The 18,897-nt window shown below is 37.0% G+C and overlaps 1 protein-coding gene across 5 annotated transcripts in view; it reads left to right on the forward strand.

Moving 5' to 3' along the window:
- Positions 1 to 18,897, forward strand: part of ASXL3 (ASXL transcriptional regulator 3) — a 130,539-nt gene that overhangs the window by 82,680 nt on the left and 28,962 nt on the right. For all 5 annotated transcript variants that reach the window (XM_039381790.1, XM_039381789.1, XM_027750102.2 and 2 more), the window contains one exon: positions 3,957 to 4,120. In XM_039381790.1, the coding sequence (XP_039237724.1) occupies positions 3,957 to 4,120 (164 nt within the window). The remainder of the gene's footprint in view (positions 1 to 3,956; positions 4,121 to 18,897) is intronic.

The following is an 18,897-nucleotide window of genomic DNA, read 5'->3' on the forward strand; positions in this document are numbered from 1 at the left end:
TAGCATATTGGCTAACATGCTTGCCCTATTAGAAGTTAACCTTCTCCTTCTTTAATTTGCATTATTTCATGTCATATAGAGATTTGGCATATAATTTTTGGTTGATTCTCCTTTGGATGATTTATTTCTTCAGTTGGATCTATAATTATTTTGAAGCTATGTCTCTTCAGAAAACTGTAGATAGAGTTTCTGGTTTTATTTTCAGTGGTTTTTTAGCAAGATTCATGGGTGGTGTTCTGTAATTAACAAAGAATTTTCTCTGAAGAGATGCTAAGAGTAAATTTGCAACTCCATGTGATAGGCAGATTTTCCTGCTCTGCATGAAATTTAATTGGAAAAGTTCCCTAGGGAGCATAAAATGTAGCATTCACTAAGACTCTTGTCTTGGCTGAAGTCAAGTTGAATAATGACATAACTGTTTCTTTATCTTTTCAAAGTCCTTTTTGCATTCAGCAGACTGCTGAATCATTTAGAGAAGTATTTGTAATGTGGCCATGTTGGAAAAGTTAGCAAACAAGTTCTTTGTAGTGGTTATATCATCCTAAAAGTTATCTTATGCCTCTCTTTGTGGTGATAAGATTGTTCTTCTTTATTAATCATCAAGTCTAGTCCTATTTTTATATATAATCATCCTGTAAAATCCAAGGTACTTATTTTACTTCCAAAGTACCATAGGTGAGTTTTTAAATATGCTATTGCCAGTTCCTGGCAAACTGTTTCCCATAAGCCGTATTGTATCACAACCAATACTCCTATCACAGACAATACTCCTTCAGTATTACAGCTTTTGCTACGCAAAGTTATGTTTAACTTTAGATGATTCCCTGTAACTTTCCTCTACATTTAAGACTGAGATACATAATTTCAAGTCCTTCCTCCCCATCTCCAGATATTACCTCAATTGTTGCCTTATGATATCAAATGTAGAGTGAATTAATTAGGTTTTTTATGGATTTCAGAAAAAAAATCCACTGGCTTTTTGGGACACCACACATGGAATGCAGGGCATTTTGTAAAGTTTTAAGGGTCACTGTTCTTGTACCTGCTGAAATATATCTCTTATGACATAATATTTCTTGGGATGCTAAAAGAACAGTTGTTGAGCATCTTTGAGAATAGGTGCAGCATCCTGTATAGTGAACAATTCAGTTCCAGATATTCACTGATCTGCCCAACATTCACTACATGTGTTTGGTAGACTTTCTGAGCTCTGATTAAATATGATGAGTTTTTTCCCCTTTTGGTTAACAGGTTCTGCCAAATATGTGATTTCTGTCCTTTTCCTGTTTTCATTTTTATACTTTGATTTAGAACCATGGTGATCCTATCTCTTCATAGTTAATTCTCTGTTTTGGAGACTAATCTCTTTTTTTTTTTAAGACTGCAAGCCTGAGTTTCTCATCTTACAGATTCTATTTCTGATCTGGACAGTGATACCCCTGAACTCTAATAGCAGCTATATAAGGATTCAAAGTGTCTTTCTCTGTGGAAAACAACATAAAAATCATTGGCATGTGTTTTGTCATAAACTCCTCTCAGAGTTATAATTAGTGATGAAGTAGTGGCATACTTCCATGCTCCTCCCAAACACTTCACTAAATCTGATTACAAACTTGAGACCTGCTAAATTAGCCATAGGAAGGGTGCAGGAGAGAGAATTTTTTCTTGTTGTTCTGAACAGATTTTGAGGTGTTTTTTTTTTAAAATATGACTATGCTGGGCATCCACAGTTTGCTGCTGGCCTAGAAATAATACACGTATTTCTTCTGCAAGTTGATAAAACCTCCACAGTAGTCTGTAAGTGGTAGCAGGTCAAATAAATAAGGAAATGTGTGACCCAGGCAAATAGAGTTAGGTTTCACTTTCTGGCCTGGGCATTTCATGCTGTTAAAATACCTGCTACTCAAAGATGCTACTGACTTTGCAGCCATATAACTTGTTTTAGCTTGGATTATCTCTATGTGTATGTCTTTCCATAGGATATGAAGCATTAGCTGGTGAAAATGTTGCTCTAATTTGGAGTCACTTAGAAGATGGAGATATGTATTTTGTATTTATTAAAGAATAGAATATACATACAGGCAATAAAATTGGATACATCATACTACTTGTGTTATGCTTGTGTTCTTTTTGCATATATATTTAGTGGGTGGAACAGATGGTGAGGACAGTTTATTGTGGTGCATTCATGAAAATGAGCACTTCTTCCATGCAATTGTTCTGTGTAACAGGGCACTCATTTGTAATGGAGTCTCTGCTGTACTGAAATACTGTATGTTGGAAATACATGTTGGAAAAGGTTATCCTGTGCTGGGTACACAGTGCCTGGTCTCATTCAGTTAGTATTGTCTGCTGAAAAAATAAAGGAAATTGCAAGAATGTTTGTGGGAGGCTGTGACTGAAAAGGAGCTTTTAGAATTTACAAATCTGCATTTTCTTTCATTTGTACATTTTGTGGGTGGGGATACAGCCTTTCAGGAAACAGACCACCATAGGTCTTCAAAGAAATCTAACACATACTTGCATTCTTTTTATTAATGTTACTGTTAAGTAGCTTGTAGCATTTGAGACATTACTAATAATCAGTGTGCCTAAATTCCCCCATTTGTAAAACATCTATTCTTCACTAACATGTCAGTTGTAATCTTTGTTGAGAGGTCCTGTGTTAATGCCAAGTGCCATCATTGCTCATAGTAGAATAGTCTTTCACTTGTTTTTTAAGAGATTCTGCTGAAGTTTGTGTATTTTCTAGTTAAGGCCTGTTTTGTTGCATCTTTGAAATATTGGAAAGTACAACAGACCAAAACCTGAAGGGGTTTCCTAGGAGGGGTAGAAGCTTTTGAATTTTTCCAACCACTTGGACTCCACTTTTTCCTTTGCCGCATTGAGTATCGTAATATGTTAAGACTGAAAGGAATAAAAAGGATTGTAGCAATGTGGGTATATATATGTACACACACACACCTTGAAGCAAGTAGCAGTAGTTGCTCTTTAAGAAACTTTAAAAAGCGGCTTCTAAATATTAGCCTAGAAATAATAACAAAATCAGACCTCCAGTTATAGGGCAAAATCAGATATACACCTGTCATTTCTGACGGGTATTTGTCTAACATATTGTTAACGATTTCCATTGATGGAGACTGTATTGTCTCCCTGTTTATCTAATCAAGTGTCTCCTTTTCCTTGGTGGTTAAACATTTTCTTTTCCCAGTATCTTAACAGATATATTTCTTACTGTGCAAGAGTTTAAGCTCATTGCCTTTGCTATCCACTGTGTACAGTAAGAAGACATTATTCTGTAACCCTGTGCATCAGGTATATATGTATTTCACCTTCCTTCTGCTGAGTCTTTATCTTATTCCTGGGTTTGTACTGTTCCTCACAGACCATTTTCGAAACCTCTCATAATTCCCGCTGCCTTCTGTGCGTTGATCATTTTAGATCATCAGTTCTTGTGAAAATTCTGAAAAATGCATGTTTTCAGACTCTGATTTAACACATTAAATATTCTCATCTCTTTGATTACTGTCTATTCATACAGGTAGTTTTTAGCAGGTGCTATGGGACACTGCAGATGTGGAGTATGGCAAAAGAGAAGCTGTCCATAATGATTGATTCACATCAGCCTTGTCAGGCAGCCTTTTGCTTGAGAATAGATGCTTATAATTATTGTTGATGACATGACAGGAATATTTTCTACTGTTGAGTTGGTCTCTTGAGCTGAAAGTATGAATATGTCAGCTGTGATGCTGACTGAAACATGGATCATATAAGAGCTCAAGAGACAAATCCAGGGAATATAAAAGAAACTGTTAAGACACCTAGAAAAGGTTGTGTTACCCTTCTCAGAGTACCGTTTCTCTGGAGCTTACTATATTATACAATAAAAGCTAAAAACTTGTTCTTGCTCTCTTCCTTTATTTATGTTTTAAGTTATTTCTGTTTATTTACTCCAGGACATTTGAAATGGACCAAAGCTGAGGATATTGACATAGAAACACCGGGATCTATTCTAGTGAACACTAACCTGAGGGCTTTAATAAATAAACACACCTTTGCTTCTTTACCTCAGCATTTTCAACAATACCTCCTGCTTTTGCTTCCAGAAGTAGACAGGCAGGTAAGTAGCATCATGCAATATTTCTTTCTTTAATGAGACTTTTTTACGGTATGTTTTTATAGGCTGATTTGATTGACTAGGAATTGTTCCAGGAAAGAATAAGGAGAAAGTTTCCATACTCTCTTAGGTAAAACTGTTAGATGTGGAATGACTGTAAAGTTTATCTTTAAGCGTCAACCAGCTCCTGCTTCTTTTCTTCCTGAAAACTCTGCAACTCCCTGATTTACCTAAATGGAAACTGGCCAGCAGATTTTCCAAACTTGCCAAATCTCTTAATTAGCTTTTCTACCTATGGTGTTGAAGATAAACTTCTCGTTTTCAAGACTTTGTTTACGTTGAGTCTCTTTTCACCTGTTATCTTCCTTGGCACTCTGTCAGTAATGTCCAGATCCGTATTAGTTCTGTTAGGTTCTTCTCATCCTCCTCACCTTTTATGCAGGCATGTGTATACTCTCTCAGCCCCAGTGCACTGAATCCATTGATTCACACCTTTTGTAAGGAATTTCTTCTCCAGAGCTTATGGCTGTTGGCTCATACAGGTCATTAATCAGTTCTGTTGAGGGGAATGATTTGGAGAATTAACAGGCTGGAAATAAAATTTCAATTTCATGATATTTCCTACAATGTTTGTCCTTCCTGCATTTGTGGGTCACATTGCAGGCTTTCTTAGAGCAAGAAAAAAAGGCTTTCCAGCATGTGTAGTAGTTAAAATAGCAAAGAGAGCACAAAACCATTTTATTTACTCACTTGCCTCACTTAGGGATTTAAACAGTCTTACCAGTTTCAGTGGGGAATACTCATGTACTTAATTCAGACTCATTAACTTACCCAAATAGAGAATTATATTTTTAGCAGATGGTCACTATCCCTCTTTTTATGTAATAACAGAGAATGGGGTCACTTAAATGACTAATTAAAACCTGCATCTTAAATCAGTATTTCATTTCAGTATTGCAGGTTTCATTCTTAAACTGTTAGTAGTTAGCCTACCACCAATGCAGGCGAAAGCAGTGCAATATGAGACCAAAAGAGGAAGAAAAATTGTATTGATGTACATTTACTCAACCTCTTATCAAATTAGATACTGTATGATCTGGACTGTAGTTGTGCACTTAATAACAGAATGTTTGAGCGGGAACATTAAAACCAGAGACATAGGAGAAACGATGTAAATGTAAATGTATTTATTCTCAAGCTCCCACAGTGCAGTCAAAATCAGTATTAACAAATTTTAAGAGAACTTTTTTCTCTGCTGTGAAACAGATTTTAATGTAGTGCCCAGGAAATATTTTCCTGATAGTTTTTGGTTTTTTCTTCTTTTTCTAGTTAATTCATCAGAAGAGATTAAAAAAAAAAATAATAATTACTAGGTAAAATCATGTTTTCTCTCCACCCATCAAAAATCCCAATGATCCAAAATTACATTTCAAGTGCAGTTTTTACTTTAAAGTTTATTTTTAAAAATAGAGACTCTAGAACTCACAAGCCCCTTACCTTCTTATCAGTGTTCTTACAGCAGAGGTTTTTGGCAAGAAAATCAAGAGAATATTTGTTGAGTTTAAACATTCCTCACTAGTTAAAAGCAATGCATTTCTTTTTAACTTTTATTTTAGAAAGGGCTCACAGAATGCATATAATATGTTATTGCAGAGGCCCAACACTACATAATTGGACACTGTTACTTTGCAAGCAAACTAATCATAAAAAGCAGTTGTGATAAGGCATTTTCAGATGTCCTCCTGTCTGTCATCTCCTCAGAGCATTCTGTTGGTTTGTGTAGCATACCATGTTTTCATGTGCATTTGGAAGGCAGGAGTCACCATTCATCTCTGGAAATTTAATGGAAATGTTTGGCCTCTAAGAGTGATAGTTTGAAAATTGTTTTCTGGTGGAGAGTGGAATAACCCTGAACTCTCACTTTGCAGAAGTCTTATTAGAGAAAGAAATGCATTTCTTAATATCTGAGAATATGCCCTTGGCTATGGCTTAAGAGTGGCATCCCAGATACAGACTGAGGAAAGCAATTGAACTGCTGTTCTTTTGTTTCCTGTGACAAGTGGAAAATGCCAGTGCTCAGGAATAAAATGAGAAGGAGAGGGTATTCTAGCCTGGGAACTCTGGTGGGAGTCTCTGCTGTTGGTCACTCTGACTGGACAAGGCAAGGGTATTCAGTTTTTCTCTTTTATTTCTACTGTCTAAATCAAATGGGGCATCAGGCAAGCAAAAACAGTGCAAAACTGTTCTTTGAGTTAGCTGCCCATCTCTGGGCAAATCTTCAGTTTCATTGCTTTTTATTGTCCTTTTCTTGTTTTGTCTGAGAATTCTTATTTCTGCTCCTCTGGCTCTGAAGTGTTTCCTCCCTGTGTGCTGCTCTGCAATTGGCTGCTGTTGTCTTCCCCAGAGAAGGCTGCATTTCTGTGTTGTCATGTGGATATAGTATGTGAAGTACTGTAATAAATGGCACTATAAAAATGTAATAGAGTTATGCTATTTGTGTATATATAGTGATCTGTGAAATAAATTACTAATGAAGTGCAGTCTCATTTAGGCTTTATTACTGCTCCACATAGAAAAACCCTATGATGAATGATTCTTTGTCGTTTCTGTCATAAACACCATTTTTCTGGGCGGTATAACTCCTCCTCCTTAAATAGTACTGAGCCGAAACTTGTCATGCATGTGTCAGTTTGAATAAGCATTTTTAGAAACCATTAGTTAAGGGAGTTGAGGGTTTCTATTTTTTTGTGTGGAAGCGTTTATTATAAATAAATGACTTCTGTCTCAACCTTGATGAGTCTAATGTGTTCAAAAAAAGTTTAGGGCCAAGTTAGGGGCTTACTGGGATGTGTTTTCTGGTCTTTCTTTTGTTTTCAAGTTTTGTAGTTGCTATCAGAGAGCCATTGGAGTCCATGGAACAAAAAACCTTAGAAAAGATGTCCCAGAGTGGAAGAAGTTGAGAACAACTCTGCTGATGTTGGTGCTGTCATTTTTTTGACAAAGAGGAAGTGCATGATCATTGCCTTTATTTTTTCCTTGGGAAAACATAAATTCATTCATTATTCACAGTGGAAATTGATTTCAGCTTGTATATTAGTTTATATTCTATTTGAGTAGCAATGAGGCTTGTGTGTAAGAAAATGCCTGTAAAAGAAAGTGGAGAAAGTTGACAGTTATGGTAGATACATTTTATCAAGGATTTTATTTGTTTTCATTTGGATTCAGATTGAATTAGTATGTAAACATTGTTCAAATCATAGAATCATAGAACATCCTGCGTTGGAAGGGACCCACGAGGATCGAGTCCAGGCACAGGACAGCCCCAAGAATCACACCATGTGCCTGAGGTCCAAACACTTCTTGATCTCTGGATGGCTTGGTGCTGTGACCACTTCCCTGAGGAGCCTCTGCCAAAGTCCAGCCACCCTCTGGGTGAAGAATCTTTCCGTAATATCCAACCTAAACCTTCCCTGACACAGCTTCGTGCTGTTCTGTTGGGTACTGTCACTGGTCACCAGAGAGAAAAGCTCAGTACCTGAGAAGCAGGAATGTCCTAGACTTGTCTGTTTAGCAGACTTAGTCCAAAACCTTGCATCACTGGATACTGGGAACCTCATGACTGAAATCTGAACATCCAGATTTTCAGCTTTTTTGATCTGTATGGACTCAAAGACTCAAAAACCTTGAAGCTCAGCTGATACAGAAGCCTGTTGGGTGATCCCACAGGAGACCGAGGTGACTGAGCTGTAAATATAGAAAAAATGCAGGTATAGAAACTATATGGAAAGCAAAGTCTCTCCACAAAAGATTTCAGTTGTCACAAGTTCCAGCAAAGTATTTTTCTGCTCTAATTAGAACATTCTACACCTAAAGAACAATGGAATTTTCATCAAAGAATACCTGCTTCTAACACTGATACATAAAGCGATAGTTACATGTAACAGAAGCCTTCTTGACCACATCTCAGCAAATACTCATCTTCAAAGCAGGAAGTTTGTCTCTGTATCTAGATTGATATACAATATCAGTGCCTCTTTAAATATTAGTTAAACAATTAATTAATTAATATTGTGCAAGGATGAAGTAACAGGTCTGTACAACAGGTTGCTGAAGAGGAATGGCAATATCGTGTCTACACCAGCTTTCCTTGTTGGTTCTACTGGGAAGTCAAATTCCTGCTGTTATCACTGGGATATGGGCAAAAGGAAGGGAAAAACACCCATCTAGTAAGCTTCCAGGAAGAGAAGTACTGCCCCATCTGAATAGTAGCAGAAAGCTGAAATTATTTTACTAATCCTTAGAGAGCTAAAGAAAATGTTCTTTCCTGAATGCAGTGAAAAAAATGTGTCTTTCCAGACTCTACAAATGCTTAACACAATTTCTGATCTTTGAGAATTTAACTCCCTGTTCTATATTTTCTATTCTGGTAATACTGGGATCTTCTGAGCCTCTTGTGATTTGCACCTTCCCCGCCCTTTCACATAGGATGGGAATTTCTTCCTACAAAAACACTTCAAAGCCTCCTCGGACATGTGTGTTAGGTGGCAGTGCCATTTTATCTGACCAAACCTATTCAGGAAGAGCATTTAAAACACTAGAGGAAATTCTAGTAATACTTACATCTTGTCCTAGCTTTACTTGTTTAATGAAAGAAATTTAGCAATATTTTATCTACAGTTTATAGATAGTCAAGTTAGTTACTTAAATTAAAAACTTCAATATTATTAAGGAATTACTTAAACCATGTAGTATTGCATAAGCATCTGTGAATATTTCAAGTTTGTAAGTAAGTCTACTAAAAACAAAAACATGATGTACAAATCAAAGGATTCTAAAATGGGTCAAACACCACCTAAATCTCTTTCTTTTAATTTCTAAATCGATGAATCCCAAAATAATTACTCTCTTTTGGTTCGGTGCCAGTATTGCCATGCCATGACATCACAGCATCCTTTTATTTTAAGGTTGGTGCAGGTTCTGTGTTTCCATCTTGCCCGTTCAATTTAGTGCAAGCACTCCCAGTTTAATTCTGTCACTTTGCAAAGATTCCCTCTCACCTTGCATTGAAAAAAGGTACAGGGTGATGTCAGTTAGTGATAACTAACAGAACTCTGTTCTGTTTAAAATAGTAAGAAGTAATTTTGGGGAGGTTATCTACAGAATTCCACTTCAAAACCTCTTTACTTTCATGTAGTATGAATCAGCTTAATATCATTCCTACCATTTGAGCAATGATGGCAAAAGGTAACCATTGTTTTCGATGTGCACAAATTACTCATACTCCTAAGCACATCAGTTTGAATTCTACAGTGGAGAGCAGGTAATGAATAATACAAAATATTCTTGTGTTTGTAAAAGACAAGGAGAGAGGTCTGGTATCTGACATTCTGAACACTTAGTATTTAGTATCTCACTGTATATTAATTTTATATTAAAAGAGAGTAAGCGAAGCTTGATTTTCACGGTTCCTTTCCTGTAACAGTGTAACCATCTTCCTGTTTGCTTTATTAACTTCATCAGTGCTTGAGGATTATATTTGCCATTGGTCTTTACCATAATTTCCTTTATAAAAGGACCAACTGCAGAAATAAATGCTGTGTGTATTATGTGCTCCCAGGTTTATTTTATGTTTCTATCCATGGAATTATTGTGTAGCGGTAGCTAATGGTTACCTTATCTTACTTAGCTGCCTTTTTTGCTAATACTACAACCTTTTAGCTGTGTCCTTTTCAATTCTCTATCATCAGTAGCTTTCAAATATTTATTATTATGTTCCTGTAAATGTTTGAGTTTTACACTGAAATAGTTTTAAGGTTATGACAAAGCAATTAGTTCAGAGGAGAACATTTGCAGTTGAAGGTTAAATGCAACATATGTCTCCTGCACCTAAGCATATTTAAAAAGCTGTTAAATTGGCACCCCTGTGTGTGCAGTAACTGAAGATCATTTTATGTCACATTTCTCCCTTTAACTGACATTTTTTTCCTTTGGTTTTACTGGTTAATGTGGACAGCATGGTGTCATTGTAATGTGCTTTATTTCCACAGCTTTTTTAAGGTAGTTTTAATGTAGGTATCCTATAGACTAGATGACAAAATTCCAAAGCATTTAAACTGCCTTTTCAATAAGATTCTGGGGCTCTGATTCTTGAGCTGAGCTAGCCAAGGGTGTTCAGACAGGTTTACTACCCCCAGCTGACCCTGTTGTTCTTGTGCAGCAAGTTAATACCTTTTTTCCTAACACAGCTGTGTGGATGGTGTACGTGCACATTTCACAGTCATACATTAACGACAAATATCAGTTTCACTTTACATGAGTTGAAAGCTGAAATGATTTTACTTCAAAATTCTAGTTGTCTTTACCTACACGAATATTCTTTTAGCTTCACTAGGCAGTCCAGTAAGGAAGGCTCACAGCAATTGCATTGCAATCTGGCTGCTCTGATTGATGTGGTAATGGAATTCTTGTTTGCTTGTTTGCAGTAATCCCTAGAGGTCCCCCTCAGTATCAGTATGTCTACATATGTGAATAGGAAGCTTTACATTTTTGATTAAGTGTCATGGTTTTGTATTTTGTATTTCAGAAGTGTGAATCAGTGTTTTCCACCATGCCGCATCCATGTTGTGGAAGTTCATGTTTGATTTCTGAAGCCCTAGTTACAAGCTGTTGTCACACTTAAGGCATGTCTCACCTTTACAAACAAATTTTGCCGAGGTGTTAAGAGAACTATTGCATTTGCTTTTGTCTGTAGCGAGGCTCAAGTCAGTTGGAACGTCTAGTAGGACATAGCAATGGTGCTGTGCCCACTGAAAGCTAAAAATACAAGAGCCACAGCCATCTCTGCAGCATCCTTTTCCATAAGTCCTTCTGATGTGTGAGGGGCCCTGCAGTCAAAGTTGTTCTTCCGATGCAAACTAGTAAAGCTTTTGTTCCCCTCTCCTTCCCTCTAAGTGAGTTTTATAAAGTACGGTGCACAGCTGTTAGTGCTTAAAAAAAAAGAGGACCTTGAATGCAATGCAAGTTTCCTTTATGTTTGACAGAATTATTAGCACTTTAACAAGAGAAATGATAAAACACCTTTGTTCCAGTGGGAAAGTACTTACATAAGTGCCTTTTTAAAAGACTGTTCTAGGAGCTATGTTGCAAGAGTTTAACTAATATGTGGACATAAATGGTAAATTATATGGACACGAGGGACTGACATGCTTCAAGTTATGTAGGTATTAAGGGTTCATTGCAGTTCTGCATTGTGTAGTGTTTCAACTATTCTGTCCTAACAAAGTGCTAATAATTAAGTGATATGAATTGGTCTGCAGTGCCTCCAGTGTTGCCACTGTAGGGCTGCACTGGAATTAGATTTCTTACAGTTCTGAATCTGAAGACAGCCAAGGACTTGAAACAGGATATTGGATGCAGGTGCAGCAAAAGGAAGATCAAGACATGATCCATCTATGCCTCTGCACCAATCTCTCTTCACCCTTGCTCTCACCCTCTCTCTGCCTCTCCCCTCGCCATTCTCCCCTCCTCTTTCTCCCTTTTCCATTATATTTATTTTGCTTAAATAAAAAAGGGGAAAAGAAGCTGACCCTTTTTTCCTAATTATTTCAGAAAATTACTATTCTTTGTCTTTGAATTATTTAAACTCAAATTTCCTTTAGCTTGTTCTCATGATAAGGGCATGCAGCCATTTTTTTGCATAGAAGGGTAGTGTTTTCTAATGCCTAGAGAAAAGGGATTGACTGCAGGATTTTCATTTATGACACTCATCAAAAATGACTAATTAATTTTAGATGCTTCCATGTAACTTCCTCTCACCTTCTGCTCTTCAGGCTCAAACGTGTATGTCATTCATTTTTATTAAAAGTTAGCCGAATAGACCCTGACTGCTTACATCCCTTTTGCTGTACCTTCCCCAACATATGAACATTCTTGGATAATTTAATAATGTTTTACTTTCTCATAATCTCCAGTCATCTTTTTTTAAACAAGTTTCATAGATGCTTGTCTTGATCACAATCCATATATGTTTTTCTATTTTGTTTTTGGGGTTTTTTTACCCCAAGGTAAAAAGGCCTACGTGCCTTTTCTGGTACTTTATAAATGTTTACTGTTTGCATTGTATTCTGACATGCTTGGGATCAGGACTTCTATGAAGGATCTATGAGAAAGAAGATTTTTAATTGTTATTCCAAGAATTTGAATACACTTAGAAGGTACTGTTTGCTGCATGTTCTGATTTTCCTTCTATATTTCTTGGGTTTTGCTTCATTTTAAAACATGCTTTATCTTTTCATTTTGCCAGATTTATTACACGCCTTAAATTCTTCATTTAATTTCTTGCATCTGAGCTCAAACAGATTGGATTCTATTGTCTTTTTTGACACTACAGTGTATTGGAACGAATATAGCTATCCCACTTGTCTTCTTGATTTAGATAAGGTCTAAATTAACAAGTCACATTTCATTTTGAAAACATATGTTTGCAATTCTTCAGTCTTACTTGGCATATTTCCCACTTTAGTGAAGATGGAAAATGCCTTTTGTTTTTTCTCTAAAAGACGCTTCTTCATTTTCTCTTCTTGTCTGAAGCAATTATTCCTATAGTAGTAGATATTTTCTTTTTCATCCTTTGATGTTTAACTTCTGAGTTTAGTCTGGTTATTTTTTAAAGGACCAAAGCAATACTCAGAATTACTTTCACCATCTGTCTTCATTTCATATTTGAAGACAAACTGTTAATGTTATGTTGATGATCAGTTGGGAATGATGAGAGCTTTTCCTATAAGGACTGATAACCTCCTAATCAAAACTAAATAAAATTAGGCATTTTCTGGGGCAGGTTATACTTTACTGCGAAGTGGTGAGACCCATGGAAGTGAGCTGAATGTGAACACTCAAGTTGTATTACATCAGAATTGCTGTGAGAGCCATAGTGTGAGTTGGTATCTCTCCATGCCACCTACCCAAAGCAGAATTTGTGGTGACTGAGTTTATTGTTCTGGCAGCAATTCTTAAGTCAGATCCATGTATTGCTGTCTGCTGTATTCTGTAGTGTTGGATGTATCTCTTACCATTCATTTACTTCTCATTGTTACTGTAACTATTTTGTGTTCACAACAGCAAAAAGGTCCTGATAATTGCACCTTGTCAGAAGCATTTTCCTTATACACCTATTTATATACTTTCTACCCAGAAACTCTTCCACTGTTTGCTTTGGTAACTCTTTTAAGAAAAGATAGATTTTTCGTCAGTCATTGCACTGTGCGCAAATGTCTGCATGCATTTTTCTGTTTGAGATGAGTGTTCCTTATCTTCAGGCAAAGAAACAGTTGCTATCCTTTTGTCTCTGTGGGTTTTTGCAAGTCCTGTCTGTTTTTTTTTAAATATTCTGTGCCTTCGACTGCATTACTTCTTCCACATTCCTACCATCTGTGTTCTCAAGACCTGAAATCATCAATGTTTTGTATTAAACTTGGTAATTACTAAGTCCTTAACTATTCATTCCTCTCCTTTTTTTGCTTTTCTCCAATATTACGCTGTGCCTTTCTCTGCACGTTTCTCTTTCCTTTTATGTATATCAGAACCGTTGACAAACCTTTACCTCTCTTGAGACAAAAGACAGGCCAAGAAGAAAAGAGGAGTGATTGTTGCCCTTAAGGGAATCAGCATATGTGTATGGACCTCTTCTGTAAGGTGGATTACAGTCTGGTTCAGATCTTAGTGGTCAGGGTCAAAGAAGAGTTGAGTGGCATGAATGCCATTGTGATGGGAGTTTTACAGACCATCCAATCTAACTCAGCGCTGGTAAGACCACACCTAGAGCGCCTTGTCCAGTTCTAGGACTTAGCCTACAGAAGAGAAGGATCAGGGGCTGTCTTACCAATGTGTATAAATACCAGAAGAAAGGATGTGACAGGACCAGAGGCAGTGGGCTCAAACCAAAAGACAGGAGGTTCCCTATGGAGTAAAACTTATTTTAGTAAGGGCACAGGCTGCCTAGAGAGGTTGTGAGTTCTCCATCCTTGGACATATTAAAAACTAGCTGATTTTCATTCCCATCTGAAGTGTATTATTACAGTTCAATAACACAGACATGTTAGTACTTTCAGTGTGATTCTTTCAGGTCTTGGAGATTAATGAAAGGCCTGTGCTTTAGGTTATCTGTCACACCTTCAGGTACTTCCTGTGGACTCTTGAGCTCTGTATTTTTGTGGCCATTTCCCTTACCGTGTGAGGTTTACCCAAGAGTTCAGAAGTAATCCAGTATTGAGGAGTTCTATAAGGCAGTCTAAGCTAGACATTGAAGCTTAATGATGGCAGTGGGGCTGCTCATGTGCCACCTGGAGTATTGTGTCCAACTCTGGTCACCCCAGCATAAGAATGATGTGGACCTGTTGGAGCAAGTCCAGATTAGGGCTATGAAGATAATCAGAGTGATGGAGCACCTCTCCTGTGAAGACAGGCTGAGAGAGTTGGAGTTGCTCATCCTGGAGAAGGCTCTGAGGGGACCTTAGATTAGCCTTCCAGTACTTAAAGGGGAGCTACAAGAGAGCTGGAGAGGGACTTTTTAAAAGTGTGAGGGGGAATGGCTTCAAACTGAAAAGGGGTAGGTTTAGATTAGGTAATAGCTTACATATTAGGAAGAAATTCTTCACTATGAGGATGGTGAGTCACTGGAAGCAGTTGACCAGAGATGATGCTGATGCCTCATCCCTGTAAGTGTTCAAGGCCAGATCAGATGGGTTTTAGAGCAACTTGGTCTAGTGGAAGGTCCCTGCCTATGACAGGGAGTTTGGAACTAGATGATCTTTTAAGGTCGCTTCCAATCCGAACCATTCTATGATTCTATGATTTAGTGTAGGAAAGCATACACTGTTTTGCACTGGAAACTATGTGGATTATTCCATTGCTAGTTTCTAAATAAAATTTGTAAAGAAAATACAGTCGCAGAAACATCTGTTCAGTCAACCTTTAAGCAACAATAGCAGGGATGCTGCACTAAAGAAAACACTGTTTCATTAAGAAAATAGTTTTAAGTCATCATCTTGAATATTAAGCATGGCCAGCTCACTTGAGAAGCTGTGGAAAGAATCCAGAGAAGGGCGCCAAAACTTGCATGAGCCATAAAAATTTCTAAACAAAAATTACTGGATTTTAGCTTTTTAATCTATCAGAACAAAATTAAAATGAAGAGCATCAACTTTAATACAGTCAACTTCTGTATTTCATACAATAGGCAACTAATCCATGGAAGTCTTTTGCATCATAAAAGTTAGCGTTGATTGCTGGCACGGTTTAACTGATATAAGTAGAAGGTGGATGCATGTATATGAGTAGTAGCCACAGTTATATCAAATGGACTGAAATATTTATGGAAAATAAAAATCCCCTTTTTCAGTCTTATGCCAGCTAAGCTAAATAGAAATAGAAATATTTTATTTGATAACTCTTCTAGTAATTTGCTATTATGTGGTCTTTTACAAGCCTTATCTACATGATCTGTTCCTTACAGTTATCAAGGGTTAGTTCCACCACTGCTTTGATGTGATAGTGTTACCATATGGTACCACTCAGATATGACTAGATGCTGAAAAATATAGCATCCTTGCTTAGCATAAAGTTGTGTAGCAGAAACACTATCATCAGAAATGCAGCCATTGTTTAACAGAACTTACGGATTTTTTGTGACAACTACAGATGCTTTTCCTTTTCTTACCCAAGTGCTTTCACACTCATTCTGTATTACAGACTTGCCAACTGTTAAAGCATCCTTTTAGTTTGGTCCCATTTATCGCAATCTCTTTGAATAGTAGTTGTATAAGTGGAAAAATTACCTTTAGATAGATAGTGGCATACTTGAACAGTCAGTAGTATTCTATAGAAAATGGAGAAACTTCCTCAATTATTTTCATACTAGAAATACATGCAAGTTCATTTAAAAGTATTTTTCAGGTGGATAAAAGTTTAGTTTTATAATTGCCAACTATTACTTTGCAGTGAGGGCTCTAGCTGTGGAGAACTCCTTGACATAATTGGTTGCCAGGTCATCAGCCAAAGTATTGAATAGGATAATGATTGTTTTGCATTATTATAGAGAATTTAGGCTTTTATAAGTACAAGCAGATCTTGTTAGAGTTTTTGAAGACTGCGTCAGTCAGAACATGAACAGTCCAGAGACTAACAAGGGCAGATGTAGTAATAAGTTCTGTTCCACTTTATAGTACCTCATCCATTTTATGATGGAAAACATTGGTATGGAGAAAATATATGGCCTTATAATACTACTCTCTGCAGCCATTCTGTATTTCCCAATGAGAATTTCTGTTTCTTGGGCTTAATGAGAAGTCTGTTCTGCAGGGATGCCACACTTAGCCTCAAGGCAGAAAGTATCTGCCTTGACTTTTAGCATGCCTTAACCTGTCAATTGCTAGCAAAAAAGATGATGAGTGAGTAAGGATCCTTCCAGCCACCATGAAGCATAACTGGTGGTTATGCTACAATGGGTCTGTGTTTGAGAACAATGGTTCCAGAAATTGAGAGAGTGTGTCCGCAGTACAAGAAGAGCCAGAAGACAGCATAGTGCTCTGTGCTGTGACATCCATTTAAGATATTTTGAAACTACAGTCAAGATATTAGTTGTAATCTAAGGTTTTAATTGCATACAGTAAACTAAGCCATTATGTTATGAAATCACAGTGTTTCTGAAGGCCATTCTGTCCAAATGAGAGGTTGTTTCAGATATTATGAATCATGAGCTGTGGTCAGTTACACTAGATTGCACAGACTGACTCCATTGGAAAGGCATTTAAGAGGCTAGAGGCCTGGAAGCCAGAATGCAGACTAACTTAAGCACCTGTCTTTGAAAATGGAGGCTGGCAATTGGTCAGAAGAAAAATGCATGTAACAGTTTTCTTTTTAATGATGATGCAATAGGTGGAAATTTGATATGCCATCCTTTAGCTTTTTAAACTGTGAAACACTCTTATTACTCATTTATTTTTAAATTTCTTTACCATCTTTTATATCTTGACATAGAAAATATGCCAAGGAAAATTTATCTAGTCTTCTCTACACTAAGACAGAATCAACAATGTCTGCTTGTCTTTAAATTGTCTAAAAGGTTTTTTGGCTGTTCACTGATGAAGAATTCACAGCCTCTCTAAAGTCTAGTGCTTCATTGTTTTCACTGTTAGAGAGTTTTTTCCTCAGGGTCTGATCTGAATCTCTGTTGCTGCAATTCTGTCTGTTACTCTTTGTTCAGTTTGGCGTCTGAGTTTACCATTTCCCTGTTTCTTTTTCTTTAGAAGCTGCCCTTATTAATATGGTCTTTGTAGATCTAGGACCTTAAATCTGTTCTCAGTCTCATTTATCTCCTTTGCATTTTGTACCAGTTCTGAGTTGCAACAGTCAGAATTGAACATATTACTACAGCTCAAGTGATAAGTAACACCAAGGAGAGCAAAACTAATTTCTGCGTGTTTACACAGTGCTCCTGTTTGTAACTTACTGTGTTGTGCTCACCTTCTTTGCAGTTTTACAGCAAGGTTGACATATATTCAGTTTGTGATCAGCCCATGTGCTCATAAGGTATAAATACTTTTCCACAGAAGGATTGCATAGACACTTCGTTTCTTCACTTTGTAATTCTCTAGTTATATATTACTACAAGAGTTTGAAATGTTGCATTTGCCACTGCTGCAATGCCCTGCTTATCCCTAATGTTTTCAAAGGGATTCACAAAACCATCAAGAAAATTCTGAATTTAAGTTCTACATTTCAGTGTACTCAATCACTCTCTGACTTATGTTATTTGCCAATTACTTCCATCTTTTTATGATGCCTCTGAAATACAGCCTCCCAGTTGATAATAAATAAGCAATAGTTCCGTAAGTTCTGAGTAGTTCTGTGGTGACCAAATTACAATTTCTGTATCCTGGTTTTGCCTAACAAAATGTTATCCATTGTTACAGTCAAGATATAAAACTTGTGCTGCTTCTCTTCTATCACAAGGGCTTTTATGCTGTCAGAGAGTAAACAGACTGATTTGACATGACCTATTCTTGACAAATCTGTGTTGGCTGTTGCTCAACTCCTGATTAACTTCCAGGCAGTTGTGTATAGTGTTATATCTTACATGGTTGGCAGGGCTGGATTAACAGTTGGACTCGATGATCTTAAAGGTCTTTTCCAACCTAAGTGGTCCTATGATTCTATCTTGTGCTTTAACCATTTCACCATTTAACCATTTCACATATTTTCTGGAGCGTGAAGACAAGGGGAAGAAGCAAGATACTTAAACATAGGCTTCTTGTGTCAACTGAGATACACTGTGGTATGTAGTCTACTACCCAACTTTTCTTCAAAAGGTCCCCTATAGATTCTGAGTCAAGTCTGCCCAGAATGTGCCTAGGGCATCTCAAAAAAGAATTGCTTGTCTGTGTGTAGGCCATGGAGTTCTTCTAAAGCTTGCTAAATCTGTAAGTCCTTAGTTGCACTTATACCCTTCTTTAGACAAAGGTGATACATGTGTGTTATATATGTATAACTAGCATGTATAATTTTGTATTTTTCCACTTCACTACTTTAAAATCCATTTCTTAACAGTTCTGAAATAGATTCATATCTGGCATTTTAACAGGCTAGCTAGTCCATCAAGCCCAGATGATTTGAATGCATTTAAGTAATATTTATTCAGCTCCTTGCTTGTTCAAGGTCAGTTCTTACCCTTTTGCAATTGATACTCATTTTAAGCACCGCAATCCGGTAGATTTGTGGTGAAG

Source organism: Pipra filicauda, unplaced genomic scaffold, assembly GCF_003945595.2.
Source record: "Pipra filicauda isolate LSUMZ 115617 unplaced genomic scaffold, ASM394559v2 scaffold240_size1633699_pilon, whole genome shotgun sequence".
NCBI classification, from domain to species: Eukaryota; Metazoa; Chordata; class Aves; order Passeriformes; family Pipridae; genus Pipra; species Pipra filicauda.